The sequence below is a fragment of the Gymnoscopelus microlampas genome, assembly GCF_963454915.1.
Source record: "Gymnoscopelus microlampas genome assembly, chromosome: 19".
Classification (NCBI taxonomy): domain Eukaryota; kingdom Metazoa; phylum Chordata; class Actinopteri; order Myctophiformes; family Myctophidae; genus Gymnoscopelus; species Gymnoscopelus microlampas.
This window is the reverse complement of record NC_139956.1, coordinates 26633430-26649823: the sequence shown is the minus strand read 5'-3', so window position 1 is coordinate 26649823 and position 16394 is coordinate 26633430. Positions and strand designations below refer to the sequence as shown.

General features: G+C 42.1%; 1 protein-coding gene across 3 annotated transcripts in view; it reads right to left on the bottom strand.

Moving 5' to 3' along the window:
• Positions 1 to 16394, bottom strand: part of pacs1 (phosphofurin acidic cluster sorting protein 1) — a 95015-nt gene that overhangs the window by 29764 nt on the left and 48857 nt on the right. For all 3 annotated transcript variants that reach the window (XM_084042478.1, XM_084042479.1, XM_084042480.1), the window contains exons 4-7: positions 14451 to 14576; positions 7080 to 7224; positions 4222 to 4313; positions 3535 to 3612 (exon numbers count right to left, since the gene is read on the bottom strand). In XM_084042478.1, coding sequence (XP_083898604.1) covers positions 3535 to 3612; positions 4222 to 4313; positions 7080 to 7224; positions 14451 to 14576 — 441 coding nt within the window. The remainder of the gene's footprint in view (positions 1 to 3534; positions 3613 to 4221; positions 4314 to 7079; positions 7225 to 14450; positions 14577 to 16394) is intronic.

The following is a 16394-nucleotide window of genomic DNA, read 5'->3' as shown; positions in this document are numbered from 1 at the left end:
AAGTTCATGGCGATGAGCTTGTATATCTTCTGTTTTTGAATAGCCCAAAGAAATCTTAAAATGGCACAGAGGCGTTCCCCGGTCTGAATGGGTTAATGTGCGGCTGACTAACTGTGAGTGGTGCTGCGCCCACGTAGAGAAGACAGGCTTGTTTTTCAGAGGAAATGGTGTGCAGGTGGGGGCGGAAAACAACGAGATTAGCGGTGGAGTCGTGGCGTGGGCGCCGGCGTGGCGCGCACCACGTCTGTTTGGCTCCGGGTTCTGCCTCACAACGTGAGTCCGTTGGAAAAAAAAGAAAAGTGATGTAACTCGTGAAAACTTGTGAATCATTTATCGTTTCATATGAATACAATATGAGAGAATCTCTCAGCCTAGATGTTTTCATTCTGTGTGGTTTTTATCCGTGTGCGCAGACGATGGAAAATGACTTTAGGGGAAACTTTCAGAGTTTTTTTTTTTTCAGATTACAAGCCCTATAGGGGAACCTGTGAGGGATCTTGGAGGAAGCCCTTCAGAAAGGCTTTGTGCAACTTGATGGGTTTTGGGGAATCCTTTAAGAGAATCCGTTTTGCTGCCAGGGAACGTGTACATCTGCTATTTTTTAATTTGTTTGAAAAATCTCAAAAATGTTTGAATAAGTCCCTGTGTGTGTGTGTGTGTGTGTGTGTGTGTGTGTGTGTGTGTGTGTGTGTGTGTGTGTGTGTGTGTGGTTCCACACACACACACACACACACACACACACACACACACACACACACACAGGTGTGAATGTAGTGTTGTGACGTGCTACAGTAGGAGCAGGTACAGTCAGTGTGTCCTCATTTGACACACAGCTGGAAACTAGGTAAGCCTGAGTTCATGGCCTACTCTTCAGACTCAAGTGTGTGTGTGTGTGTGTGTGTGTGTGTGTGTGTGTGTGTGTGTGTGTGTGTGTGTGTGTGTGTGTGTGTGTGTGTGTGTGCGCGCGCAAACTCATTCCAGCTGCAGTGCCAGAGGGCAGAGATTACATTTTGCACGTGTCGGTGCGTCTGTATGCGTGTGTGCCTGTGTGCGTGCATGTGTTGGTGTGTGTGTATGTGTGCGTGCTGACCACAGGTGGTGGTGTTGGGCAGCAGTAGTGACAGCCCCACTGGGAGACACACACACACACACACACACACACACACACACACACACACACACACACACACACACACACACGGTGCTCACAGTGGTGAACATTCCTAACCCACATACACTGGCCTCCTCTACATTTCACTCTACTGCAAAGTGTTTTTGTGTACATTATCAGTGCTGGATGTGTGTGTGTGTGTGTGTGTGTGTGTGTGTGTCTGTGTCTGCCTGCATAGTGTTGAATGAGAGTGTGCATGTGAGTGTGTGCATGTGCCCACCCATCTGAGATAGTGTTTTATTTTTCCACATGGGTACGTGTGTGTGAGAGAGTGTGTGTGTGTGTGTGTGTGTGTGTGTGTGTGTGTGTGTGTGTGTGTGTGTGTGTGTGTGTGTGTGTGTGTGTGTGTGTGTGTGTGTGTGTGTGTGTGTGTGTCCGCCCATCTGAGAGGGTGGTTTGAGGGTAAATTGTCACCATGTTTTTCTCAGGAAATTGGCCCAAATTACACACCGAGGGAGAAAACACATTTACAGCAAAATGAACACCTCTGGAGGGGGAGAGGGAGAGAGGGATGAAGAGAAGGACATGTGGAGAGAAGACGACAGAGGAAGCGGGAAAAGATGGAGAGAGGCAGGGGGGAGAGCGAAATAGGGAAAGAGGTAGGGAGGGGTGGGCAAGATGGAGACAGACAGAGAGAGAGAGAGAGAGGGCTGGTGATTGGGAGAAAGAAATAGATTGAAGAGAGAGGAGAGGACATACAAGGAAGAGGAGAGGAGAGGAAGGGAAGGGAAGGGAAGGGAAGGGAAGGGAAGGGAAGGGAAGGGAAGGGAAGGGATACAAGGAAGAAAAGAGGGGAGGAGAGGAGAGGAGAAACCTCACTTGTCTATAACTGTTACTTTTCAGGATTCAAATTAAAAATCACACCCTGTGTGAAGGTAGCGGCGCCTTTGATACATTTTGTCATCGATATGTGTGTATAATGTGTTTATAGCCACGTGTCATGTGAAGCTTGACCAATCACTTTGTTGACGCACCTGACCAATCAGAACGTTGACGGACCTGACCAATCAGAACGTTGACGGGTCTGACCAATCAGAGCGTTGACGGGTCTGACCAATCAGAGCGTTGACGGTGAACACGGACAAAGTCAGGTATAGAGCAGGACCCGCTCTATACCTAAAGGTATAGAGCGGCTAGCGCCGCTAAAAATAGCAAACAATAGCGAATCTACAGTACACGCTCAGTGACACTGTAGTATGAGGAAGTTAAAATGTGGAGATAAGAGGTTTCTGCCCGACAGCAACAATATCTATCTAGTGTGAAACATTAGCCTGAGGTTGGCACATTAGGACAGGTCACCAGTAGGGGGCCATCCTCTGGGGTTCACTTCATGAAGGTGCACCTCGAATTTCAGTTATCTTTCTAGTTATCTATATATACAGTTTTGTATACAGTGGTGGATGGACAGACTGACATTCCATGCTGACACAGAATAATAGCACTTATCAGACCCACTCCAGTGATTTATTTTAATGCTCAAGGTTCCTCATGCTCACACAGAGCTGATGGGCAAGGCAGCTTTCTCTGTCCGAGGCCCAACTTCTTGGAAAGATCTTCAAAAGTATTTTAACCCATTCAATCCGGGAACGCATCTGTGTCATTTTAGATTTGAGCTATATCCATTATTTTATACTTTGGCTATTCAAAAATAGCAGATCTACAAGCTCATAGCGCGGCACTTGGCAAATGTGTGCATGTGAAAATGTGTGCAAATCTTTCAATATATATATATTTAAAGGAAACATTTTTATTTTTTAACTCAAATCTTTGCTTCTGGGGGTCCCTGGAACAAAATATTTTGAGATGGGGGTCCGCGGCCAAATACTTGGGGGTCCTTGACATGAAAAAGTTTGAGAACCACTGATTTAGCAACATACGGTAAGTAAAAAAAAAAAAAAAAAAACTGTAGATATATTCAAAGATATTTGAATATATCTACAAAATGTTCTGCTATTTTTGAATAGCCAAATACATCTAAAATGACACAGATGCGTTCCCGGATTGAATGGGTTAAAAATCAGCTCCTTGCCATCATTTGGTCAGTTCAGAGCAATAGTCCTTAAACACTTAACCGTGATTGCACCCGTTTTAATGAATCTATTTCGTTTTAAGATGACTTGTTTTAGGTACCGTTTAAGTACTTCTACTTTTGCAATTGTACTCTGATTCACATTCCTTGTCAATCTGTAATGGATTTGGATTGTTATTGTAACCTCGGCTACAGCGAAAATGAGGGCTTGGCCCTCAAATGTACTCCGAGTTTAAATAAAGGAGATGATGACATTACTATCCTTAGATGGTAATGTCGCTAGCAGGGCTAACATCAAGAAGAGAGAAGAGATAAGAGAGAGAGTTTTTTTTACCCTGGTGATGGCGGCGTTGGAGGTGAGCTTTCGTCTCGGCTTCTTTTTCCTCAACTCATCGTCTTCATCGAACAAATACTGAGAGAGAGAGAGAAGAGAAAAAAGGGGGGCATAGTGAGATTGAAAGAGAGAGAGAGAAAGGGAGTGGTGTTGTGGAGGGGAAGAAAATAGATGGGGTCAAATCAGAAAGAAAGAGGTAAGTCAAACATCATTCTGATATTTTGTCTGAACGCACACACACGCGCACACACACACACACGCATGCACGCGCGCACACACACACACACACACAAAGCTGTTTTCCTCTTTTCTTTCACATCTCAGTGCTTCTCCCTTCAAACCTCCCCGACACCCCCCCCACCCCCCTTTTCAATCTATTCATCCGTCCTCTGGAGCCCCATCCCTCGCTCCTTATCTCCCCCTCTCAGTCTGTTTAGCCTCTCACGCTCTCTCTCTCTCTCCTTCTCTCTGATCACCTCGGTGCTCCATGAGAGAGAGAGAGGGAACACAAATTGAATTTGCGGTGTGTCATGATGGCTTAGCCTGGATTCTCGCCTCCCTTCGTTTATGTCTCTCCCTGTCTTTATTCATGTCCGGCTATACAGAGTGCTGTCTGAACAAAGACAAGACACACAACACACACACACACACACACACACACACACAACACACACATAACACACACACCTGTCCGTGGATGGGGTCATCGCTGCCCTCCTGCTCCGACGAGTAACTCTCCTCCTCCTCCTCGGAGTAGTTGTCGATGTCCGGAGAACGGTCTGCAGAAGATTGGGGGGGGGAGAAAGAATGCAAAAGAAGGAGGGAAAGATAGAGAACAGATTGGATGAGGTTAACCCATTGAGACCTGAAGCCGATTCTACATGTCTCCTAAATCCCAACAGTTTTCTGAAAAACGTATGTTTCTATATCAGTGGTGCTCAATCTTTTTCATGTCAAGGACCCCCAGAATTATAATTATTTGGCCGCCGACCCCATCAAAATATGTTGTTCCAGGGACCCCCCAGAAGCAAAGTTTTGAGTTAAAAATGGTTGCTTTAAAAATATATATATTCAAAGATTTGCACACATTTTCCCGAATTTTCAAAAATAGCAGATCTACAAGCTCATAGCGCGGCACTCTGTGCCGCGCTATGAGCTTGTATATCTGCTATTTTTGAATAGCCCAAAGTGTAAAATAATGCTTTTTAGCTTAAATCTAAAAATGACACAGTTCCAGGTCTTAATCGGTTAAGACCCACGTTGACAAAGCCTGAGGTTGTTGTTTAATCGCGTTTGGTCCTTCTGAACCCACCTCTTTGAGAAGAATCAGACGGCAGTATAATTTGCGACGGGTGTGTACACAGACTCTCCTCGAGTGTTTATTAAATAAATTGGATAATTTGACACTCAGGTCTTAGCAGTGCATCGACATTACAGAGACGTTGATTAGGAAAGGGAAGCAGTTTCCATTTCTACCTCCTCCTGTCCTCTTCGATCATTCCACACCTGCTCCGTCACCTCAGACAACCCAACCTCAGACGACCCAAGTTACCTCAGACGACCCAACCTCAGAAGACACCAACAAACTCTCCACAGAAAGTGAGAATCCTCTCTCGACACCAGTGGTGGAAAAAGTAATCACTCTTTTTCTTACTTGAGTAAAAGTGGAACGTAGAAATACTCTGTTACAAGTAAAAGTCTGGCATCAAGTTGGCATCAAAATGTACAAGTGCCAAAAGTAGAAAGTACTCTTTATGCAGAATGTCCCATTTCACAAGTTTCCAAATGTATAAAAGTCTTTTGAAAATAGCAGATCTACAAGCTCAAAATGTGTCGAATCGCGACGCATTGTGAGCTTGTAGATCTGCTATAATAATCTTTTTTGTAATAATAATCAAAATCTACAAAGTAACTAGTAACTAAAAATTTCAAATAATTATAGTAATTATTAAAAGTACAATATTTGCCTCTGAGATGTAATGGAGTAGAAGTAAAAGTACTGAAGATTGGAAACACTCCAGTAAAGTAAAAAAGACCTCAAAATTGTACTTAAGAACAGCACGTGAGTAAATGTACTTAGTTACTTTACACCACCGATCAACACCTCCAACACCCGGGTAGAATCAGGCCGCCGGAACTTTTCAGACACATGACAGACAGTCAGTTAAATCGACCATTGTCAATATTACATTATGCGAGTGGGAATATTCATGAGTTCCCCTTTGTGGAGTCTGGCACCCTTCGCTGTGCTCTCAGACAGGTCTCTACTGTACTTTGCAGTATATTTCACCTCATGCAAACCCATGGAGCACTGCGGTAGTTCCAGGGCAGGCAGGGTCCCACGCTCATACACACATCTAATCACACGCAGCCAGCACCACCCTAATGGTTCAATTTACACGGACCGACATTCACTCTTACATGCTCAACATCACTCACTGCTACCGCAAATGACAGCTCATCAACTCCCTCCTCCTTCACCCCCCGCCCCCTGCCCCACCCCCACCCACCCCCCGAGCCTCCTCTTGTAGCAGCGTTTAGGTTTTCACTATGTCAGCACGTCACTCAATGCAGGTTCATACTGAAAGTATTGTATCGTGGTTCTTATAAATTCACAGTATCTTCACTTTACTTCAGGCCTGAATTCATCTAGTCGAATCTGATCGTCCAAATGTTGCCTATAGTCGAATCATGCAAAAAAAAAAAAAAAAAAAGTTATGCAATAGAGGAATATTGTATTTGGGCTGTGGGGGGTGCTTAATTTCTGATTTAACTTGCTTGGTTTCTCCCAATAAATCATGATATCATTTATATCCTATTTTTTGTAAACTATTAGTTAATTAATATAACAAATTAGCAAATCTCTCAGTCAAATCATGCAAAAAAAGAGTGAGAGAGAGTTTGGCAGTCGAATCAGACTCCCTCGATCGATTAGTCGAATCATGGACTAATCGAGGTCAGGCCTATTTTACTTGGTAAACTTTCTTACTTTGTGACTGCGCAGGCTGTTCTGGAGCATCGCGGGCGCAGAGCCACACCACCAAATACAATGCTAGATAATTGCAATAAATGGTTTTCATGTCGACAGAGTGTGTCCGACTGAAATTGATCCAGGGTGAAGAACTCTGCACTCCCAACCCCGTCAATCAATCCCTTCACTGATGATGTATGGATCATGTTGATCCCCTGCGACGCAGACCAATACTGTCAAAAAACATCACAAGAATCTTTCGAAATATACCATCAATTTAGGCCTCTTCAAAAATGATTAGAGCCGAGTTAGAAACAGCTTTCTGCATTCATTATTGGATATTTCTGAATCATATGCAAGGTCATTTTCTGGGGTCTGTGGGTTCTTATGGGTCAATACCATCGATTTTAACTGCAGAGCTGTGCACTCACAGCTGATCAACCGATCAACTCGTCAATCGCACCGCTGAGGACTTTGCCTCGGCCCAGACGGATGGAGACATAGTATTGTTCGCCCCTTCATCATTGATCCGCATCCCCATCATCTCGCCCACCACACAGACTCTTCTTCTCACCGGACATCTTGGCCTTGGGTCCCTCGTGGTCGATGGGCTGGCTGGACAACGAGTAGACGCGCACCTCGGCCACGGGGAGCGAGGCGTCCTTCAGCTGGCTGTGTAAGCCCAGGACCTGGGCTCCCTCGCTGGGGTGCTGCATCACCTGGACAACGCGGAGGAGGGATAAGATTCAGTGACATTTAACCACTTCATCCATTACGACCGGGGAAAGCATCTGTGTCATTTTGAGATTTCTTTGGGCTATTCAAAAAATAGCATATATACAAGCGCGGCACTCTCCATGAATCTTTTTGCAAATCTTTGAATATATAGTATGTATTTTTAAAGCGAAAATGTTTTACTCCAATCTTTGCTTCTGGGGGGTCCAAAATATTTTGGGGCCAAATACATATCATTTTGGGGGTCCTTGACATGAAAAAAGTTTCAGAACCACTGATATTATAGCAACATAAAAAAAAAAGTTAGGATTAAGAAGACTTGTAGAATCCGTAGATGCAAAGATTTGAGTTACAAATATTTGCTTTAAAAAATATATACTCAAAGATTTGCACAAATGTTCATGTTTTTTCAAAAATAGCAGATCTACAAGCTCATAGCGCGGCACTTATAATTGCGTTTAGGCGATTATAATTGTGACAGGCTTAGTAGTGTTCTCAAATAGCGGAGTTTTGAAGTCGAGGCAAGTTCATGAGCTAAGAAGGTTGGATTGGTTCATGATCAGAAATGTATGTTGAAGGAGAGTAGTTTTTCAGTTCCGTTCACGAAGAATATATTTCAAAACATCTTAACAACATATCATTTTTTAATTTCCATTTCTGCCAAGCAGCAAGCTAGACAGCCTTCGATTAATTCAATTTACATAAGGACATATTTACATGACTGCTAAGGCGAAATGGAACTGGGGGCGCATCTGCTTCATTTTCTAATCATTTCCAGGGCTTCTCCGATTATACAGACTGTTTGCCAGAAGCATTTGGAAATTGTGTGAGCCAATTTGTGTGAGTCTTGAGAGCCTGGATGCAGAATAGAGTCGAGAAATGTGCATAAATTATTCTAACGTTCAAGCGAACACATGAATGAGCTTCTGGTTTGTACATCACAGTATGTAAATGACAAACCTCACCTGAATGTTTCTTAACACATTGAGTGCCAAAAACGGTCCGGACCGTTTTTCATAATCCAAACGAGGAGTGCCAACCGTTTTTGGAAAAAAATATTCCTTCACAGCACCAGGAGATATCATTTTTCGAAGATTTAGACTGCAATCCACTTCCTGGTTAACTTATGACTTCAAAAGCCTGTATCTCGGCTCCTGTGTACTTTTTTTTTTACTATGTATTTTTGACTATTTTCGACTATTTTCAACTGCCTGCAACTATGGAACTACCTAATGTTTTTAATTTTTTTCCCCCGATTGTACGAGACCCCTGTGTGTGTAATGAGGGGATCACCGTGAGGACGGTGATCACTGAAAATATTTTGTGACTACTTGAAAAAGGTTTTAAAAAATGGTTAAAAGGCACTGACTGTACCCTGTTTTTAAAAAACCCTGGCACTCAATGTGTTAAGAAAATGGAAAAAATATATTCTACGAGTGCAGACCCTGAATTCAGTGACGACCTTGAAGGATACGTAATTCGTCGCTTTTCAGGATTCAAATTCAAAAGAAGATCTATAAGCTCAAAACTACTTTTGATGCGTTTGTGTGACGCTGTAGTATCTAACCTAATTTAATTTATAAAGCACATTTACAACAATCAAAATTGACCAAAGTGCTGTACAAGGTGAAACATAAACATCAACAAAAAAGTATGCAAGTGCAACAAGAAACAGAACAAGACATAAACTTAAGGGTGATTAAAAGCTAATGAATAAAAGTTTGTTTTGAGAAGGGATTTAACCCATTTAGACCGAGATCGTGGACATTTTGTGCAAATCTTTGAATATATATATGTTTTAAAGCGAACATTTTTAACTCCAATCTGTGCTTCTGGGGGTCCCTGGTACAACATATTTTGAGATGAGGGTCCACAGCCAAATATATATAATTTTGGGGGTCCTTGACATGGAAAAGTTGGAGCACCACTGATATAGCAATATACAGTTAGGATTTAGAAAACACTTTTAGATATTATGTATTTAGCCAAAGTATAAAACATGGATAAATTGGTCATACAGATGCGTTCCCGGTTTGAATGGGTTAACTGTCTCGATAGTGGTAGCACTTCTAATATGGAAGGGCAGGCTGTTCCAAAGCCTGGTTTTGGGAACCTCTAAGAAGAGCAAATAGTTGGCCGAACTCTGTGTGGGGTGTAGGGCTCCAAAAGATCAGACGAGTATTATAAGGGGCCAGGCCGTGCAAAGATTTATAAGAAATAAAAGCAGCTTAAAATGTATTCTAAAATTGACAGGGAGCCAGTGCAGCTAAAACTGGGGTTATGTGCTCTCGCTTTTTTGTGCCAGTGAGGAGGCGAGCAGGGCTCCATGTTTTGCACCAGCTGCAGGCAGCCTGAGTGAGGACTGGTGTGAGAATGAGCCATGTAGCGGTTGGGAGAGGCCTGAAGCTGGTTCAACCAAACAGGTGTATTTATTCACCATAATAACATACAAAATACATAACAGGAGCTCCAACACAGGAGACTCATCCTACCACCAACTCAATCTGTTTGTCACTGGCAGCAGTTTATACTCAGCTGGAGGAGGCAATTAGTGTGGACTCCACCGTGTCAAGGGGTAGTAATGAATAATACAAATACATAAATACATATAACATTAACCTTCACAGAATACATTAAAAACTCCCTGAACTACGCCACTAATGATTCTACTACAACATTATACTACAACAATATCCTAATCAACTCTAAACACACATTACAACCCCCCCCCCCCCCCCCCTGTGCCATCCTGACTTGGTCCAGCCCAATTACACTGAAAGCCAGCAGCTACATGTTAGTTTTCAATCCTCACACAAATTGCACTTCTCTCTATATTGCACTTACTACATGTTAGGTGCCAATGTGCTGTGCAAAAAGGTAAAGTGTCAATATAATGCGCAAATAATCAACACTTCAAGTTACAATGTGCAAAAATGGGTGCAACTGGTCAATACCGGTATGATCAAGTAGGGCGTTAATTTACGAAAATATGGTTTCTGCCCGACAGCAACGATATGTAAAATACCTTAATTCAGAAGTCAAATACACTCTCACTTATATGTACAGCAGGTACAGTACACCTTGTTCCATGCACCATATCGTCGGGCAGAAACCTTGTATCTCCATATTTCAACTTTTTACGTTTTCTTATACCCTACTTCGTCCGCGTGTCGTGCAAAAGCAGTGAAAAATAGCAAAAAATACCCGATCTACAAGCTCACAGTGCGTCGCATTTTGACACGTTGTGAGCTTATAGATCGCCATTTATAAAAAAAACAAAGTGAAAGGGGTTAAGTGTGTCTGTGGGCTTTATAAATATTGAACCAATGAAAAATATTAAAGAGCTTGTGAATAAATAATACAGTAACTACGTACATTGGATCCATTTGAACACACGCTCTTTTCCCCCACTTCCTAAAAAGTAATAGTTTTGGACATACAAGGTTTTTCCACCCGACAGCGACGATTTGCAATCGTTCTCTTTGACAGAAAATGAACCATGAAGGTGAATTTATAAGTACAAATGGTGGGGGAGGTGTGAAATAAGGAGTGTGTGCGTGTGTGTGGGTGATGGTGATGAGAGCCACAGGTGTGTGAGATGAGCACCAGGAGTAATGACGGGAGGGAGAAAGGTGGGTAAAGAGATGAGGAGAGAAGAGGGTGTTAATGGAAGCAGGAAAGCAAAGAAAAGCACGGAGGAGGAGACGGAAAGAGGGTGATAACAAAGCAGGGATGCGACCAACAGAGAGAGAGATAGAGAGAGAGAGAGAGAGCACAGTGTATATGTGTGAAACAGCTGTTACACACAAGAACAATGTGTTCTCTGTGTGGTTATAAGACCAGCACGCTTCTGCTAGTTGCATTATTATACTTGTGAGGTCCAAATGTCCCCACAAATATAGCAGAATTTGAGAAATACTATATTCCTGGTCCTCACAAGAACATTTTAGTTTTATGGTAAAAAAAAAAGATTTTTATAGATAGATTTACAATGAGAAAAAGATTCAGGTTGGGATTAAGTGTTAGGATTAGGCATTTAGAAGTTAGGGATTATAATTAGTCGGCCTGATCTCACTTAGTCGACTAATCGATCGAGGGAGTCTGATTTCGACTGCCAATCGAATCATGCATGATTCGACAGAGAGATTGGCCTAATTTGTTATATTAATTAACTAATAGTTTTCCAAAAATAGGATATATATCATGATTTATTGGGATAAACCAAGCAAGAATACGTTAAATCAGACATTAAGCACCCCCCACAGCTCAAATGGAATGATCCTCTATTGCATAACATTTTCTTTTTGCATGATTCGACTACCAGTCGACTATAGGCAACATTAGGCCAATTAGATTCGACTATATACATTCTTAGTCGGGGACAGGCCTAATAATTAGATAGTTATGCCTGATTTACTGTATACTTAGTTGCGCGCTTGTGTCGTGTCGTCCACCAAAAAAAGACGATCTACAAGCTCACAACACGTTGCGCTGCGACGTGTTGTGAGCTTGTAGATCTGCTACTTTTCGCCTTTAGGCTTATGGTAGATGGCAAACAAAATGTAATATGGCGTTCATAAAATCACTGTCCTAAAATGTTGATGTCCTTACAAGTATAGTAATACAAACGTGTGTGTGTGTGTGTGTGTGTGTGTGTGTGTGTGTGTGTGTGTGTGTGTGTGTGTGTGTGTGTTTGTGTGTGCATGTGCACGTGTGAGTGCATGTCTGTGCGTCATTAAGTCTGCGTGTTCGTGTCTGTCTGTGAATGTGTGTGTGTGTGTGTGTGTGTGTGTGTGTGTGTGTGACGTGTGTGTGTGTGTGTGTGTGTGTGTGTGTGTGTGGGAGCACATGTGTGCCTGTGCGTCATCAACTGTGTGTGTGTGTGTGTGTGTGTGTGTGTGCGTGTGTGTGTTTCTCTCGGTACCCTGGTCACACCATCAGTGAGTTAATGAAGGCAGCAGGAGACAGCCTCGTTCCTCAGAGGAACATCCCGTTGCACACAGCAGTGTTGCATTTGACAGCAAATTTTGATTTTGTTTTAGTCATAGTCTTTTGAATAAAATCCTGTTCAGTTTTAGTCACATTTTAGTCACCTGAAATGTTTTACTTTTAGTCTAATTTTTGTTGACTAAATATCATAAGAATTTAGTCGACTAAATCTAGTCTACATGCAGTTGATTTAGTCGACTAAAACACGGGCCGTGATGCCATCGAAATGGCATTTTCACTTGGCTGCATGTCGAAAATAGCAGATCTACAAGCTTGATCTGTGAGCTGTGAGCTTGATCAGCTGTTTTCGGGCTGTGACACCCGCATGATGACTTGTCTTAGTTCTACTGGATCTGTTCTCCACTGGTCCCTCCTAAACATTTTAGTCTAGTTTTTATTTGACAACGACATTTTCAGTATATTTAGTCATAGTTTTAGTCAGTTTTTATTTCGTTTTTGTAAGTGAAAAAAGGTAGTCGACAGACATTTTTCGTCATAGTTTTAGTCGACACCCAAGTCTGACATCACTGCCACTAGAGGCCGCTATCCCCCTGGGTCACGGAGCTATTATAACAAACCGTGTTACAAAAATAAACAAATCAGCCCAGTGATTTTACTCATATGGACATGAAGCATCAACTGATGGTGAAAAAGTAATTATTTCAAAGAACCATCACTTCATCGAGAGACAGACAGACAGACAGACAGACAGACAGACAGACAGACAGACAGACAGACAGACAGACAGAGTTGGTGTTGCATTGTGCACATACTGCACAATTAGCTAAAAATGTGCTGAGTGTTTGATTTATGGTGACTTTATGGTGGCTGTGAAGGGATACAGAGGTAAAAGTCAAAACACACAGCTGATTTAATGCGCTGTGGATGGATTTGAGCTTGAATGAAGGTTAAGTGAAGCAGGGGTGACAGTGGCTTGAAGTTCTTGCCAGAACTATACCCCCCAACCTTCATCTGCTCATATTTCTTTCCTCATTCATGCATCCCTGAACACATGCATTCAATTTATTTATGCCTGTACAGTATGGTGTAGAAAATACAAGCACATGATATCATGCATAGAAAATGTAATTTAAATCAAATGGTAATGTGTTAATGTTGACACAAAACTTCAAAATACATTTCAAACTAAACAATTAGGCTGCTTTAAAAAAACAATACAAGCACATACAGCTATAATTTGATATAATTTATAGCTAAATTAAACCAAATAGTGTATGTACCACAGATGTGTTAATTTTACCACAACATGTTTTTGTTTTAAATGAAATTAAACATAACTATAACTCATAAACAAACTATCCTAATATTTTGTCAGCCAACCACAAACATGTTTAGAATGTTGGTGGAATTGAATTTGCCTCTGGCAGTGCAGCTCATGTCAAGAGTGTGTGGTTTGGCTGTGACTGGGGAAAACAATTGAGCGTACAGGAAAAATAAACCAAATGCCAATCGAACGCACCCTTTCCAAGCACGGCTGTTTTGTTGTAATCTATTTACTGCTCGGTGATCTGATCCGGTGTAGAGCCCACTTACTGGTCATTTGCACACACACACAGGCACGCACAAAGGCTGTTTCCGTATCCGTTAGACCGGATCTGCAACCTTCAATGAGAACTGAGTCCCAACTGAATCCAGTCTAGAAGCGCATGCATGCGCACCACAAACATTGACGTCCCGGCTCGCAAGTGAACAAAACCTATGACAAAACCGCTCCGTGGAGAAAATAAACACAGAAAACAGCACGGAATACGTTGACACAAACACGCTGGACCGATTTAGAAGCGCTTTATATAAAAACAAACACTTATGTTGATCTAACGTCGTTAGTACATGTGTTTTCTTGTTGGACATGTGTTCGTGGCAGGTAATACTATGGACTTTTGAAAGCAATACTTCCCCCCTATTCCTACCGGTATAGCGTGCCGTGCCGGCACAGAATCTTTTAAACGGAACGTTGTTTCACCCCTGAAGTGAAGACTTCTTCATTGTGTGAATACAAAACAATATTTGCAGCGTGGCTATGTAGGACGCTAACCATTTACTGTAGGAGAGGGTCTGTCTGTCTGTCTGTCTGTCTGTCTGTCTGTCTGTCTGTCTCTGTGCGTCTACAGTACGTCTGGGGCTAATCTTGCAAATCACTGTTTTCACATAATGGACAGCTGCAGCCCTAATACACATTGTCGCAACAGCAGATAGGTACCTCGGCCATGTTGATGAGGCCCAGGGCCAGTGTCTTGTAACCCAGGATAGTGCGGTTTTTGTAGCGCTTCCGACGCTGTAGCATGATCTGGAGCTTGTTGGCGTCTCTCTTCAGGAAGTGTGGGTACTGTGAACACACAGAGTACAGACACATGAATACAAATGAACACATGCACGCATACACGTAATTAAGCACACACATGCATAGACACACCTGCGAATACTCAATTGCACATACGATACATGCATTCACACATACAGTAGACATAATCGCATTCATTGCACGCACATGCGCGTGTACACCCACACACCCACACGCACACACAAGCACAAACACACACGTGACTAGCTGACATTTGGATATTTGACTAGCTTTAATACACTGGCTCATACACTGGCTCATACACTGCCAGACAATGGCATTTATTTTTTGTGTCAGTTTAATTAGCGCAATCTAATTGGCTGGTTGCATAAGGCATTCATAAACGCCGACCTGTGTGTGTGTGTGAGGGGGGGGGTCCATGATGTGGTGACGAAGCACACGCCGCTATCATGGCTGTGCTGCTATGACATAAGCAGCCATTAATGAAGTCACCGGCTGCATTGTTAATGGAACAGGGCCGACTCCTGTCAGGAAACTTTTAAGCCGTGAAATTAACTCTCTCTAATTCTGTTAAAAAAGGCAAGCTCATCTCTCGGGACAGCTACAGTATAATTGCTGTAAAACGGCCGTGGGATTTGTCCAGTGAACACCCTGACCTTTTAAGGACATTTTAGAAACATAGGATTGTAAAAAATAAAAATAAAAAAAAAGTGGTTGATATGGTGTAGAACATTTATAACCAAAATTGGTGTTGGGGAAAATGGCTTTTTGTCCCAGAGCTGTGGACATTAATCTGCTGAACCCATGACACCTGCCCTCTCTCTCTTAAATCTGTCCCCAATGCAATATAAGACTGCTGCTAAGTGCATGTTGAAGGTATTATGTGATTTTTTATTTTGACTGGCTTATTGCTGCTAGGTTTTTTACTTTTAATGTTCAGGTATTCTATTGGATTATTTGACTGACTACAAATATGACTTCATATATTTATTTACATACTTATATTATTTGTATTACTTATTTTATTATTTGATGCGGCTAAATGGCACCACATAAAGCATTTAATCGAATCCATTAGCTATTAAAATGGGAATGGTGTGGCTCCAATGTGAATCTCAAACTTCAAAACAAACTGATTCGACTACTTCTCGGCCTAAAGCCCATGACCCACCTAATCCCAAGGTGGGTTAAGCAATTAAAATGGGATTGTTTTTTAAGATAGTCAAAAGGGCTTTGCCCTCAATAACCTCAATACCAATAACAACTTCTCCAAAGTGAGTGACACAGCCACAATACTAGAGGGAGAGACCACAACGATTTGGTACCACCCAAATATAGAACAAACATTCTCATTCTACTACACCAGGGCTTTTCAACCGGTGGTCCGCGTGGTCCGCGGAGGTATTGCAGGTGGTCCCTGGCCAAAAAAAAACAAAACTTTTTTTTAAAAACTTTTTTTTTTTTTTACTTTTAATAACTTACAGGAGTTCTTACTGTATTGTGTGTGTGTAATATGAAATGTGAGCTTACCATAATCACAGTAATCCTTAATCATATTCCATCATATTCAAACAAAATCGCTGTATTTTATTAGATATTATATTGATATTATAGCTATTTTCTCCAGCTCCCTGTGGTACATGAACCCCCCACCACTATTGTGTGGGGTGGGTCTATGATGTACCCGCCACGCACAATAGTGGTGGTCCCCAGGTTGCTTTTAGTCAGGATGGTGGTCCCTGGGTCGAAATCAGTTGAAAACCCCTGTACTACACTGCCACCAAAATGTGGAATGCCCTGACACCATCCCTTAAAAGATGTGGATCACTGGCTTATTTCAAA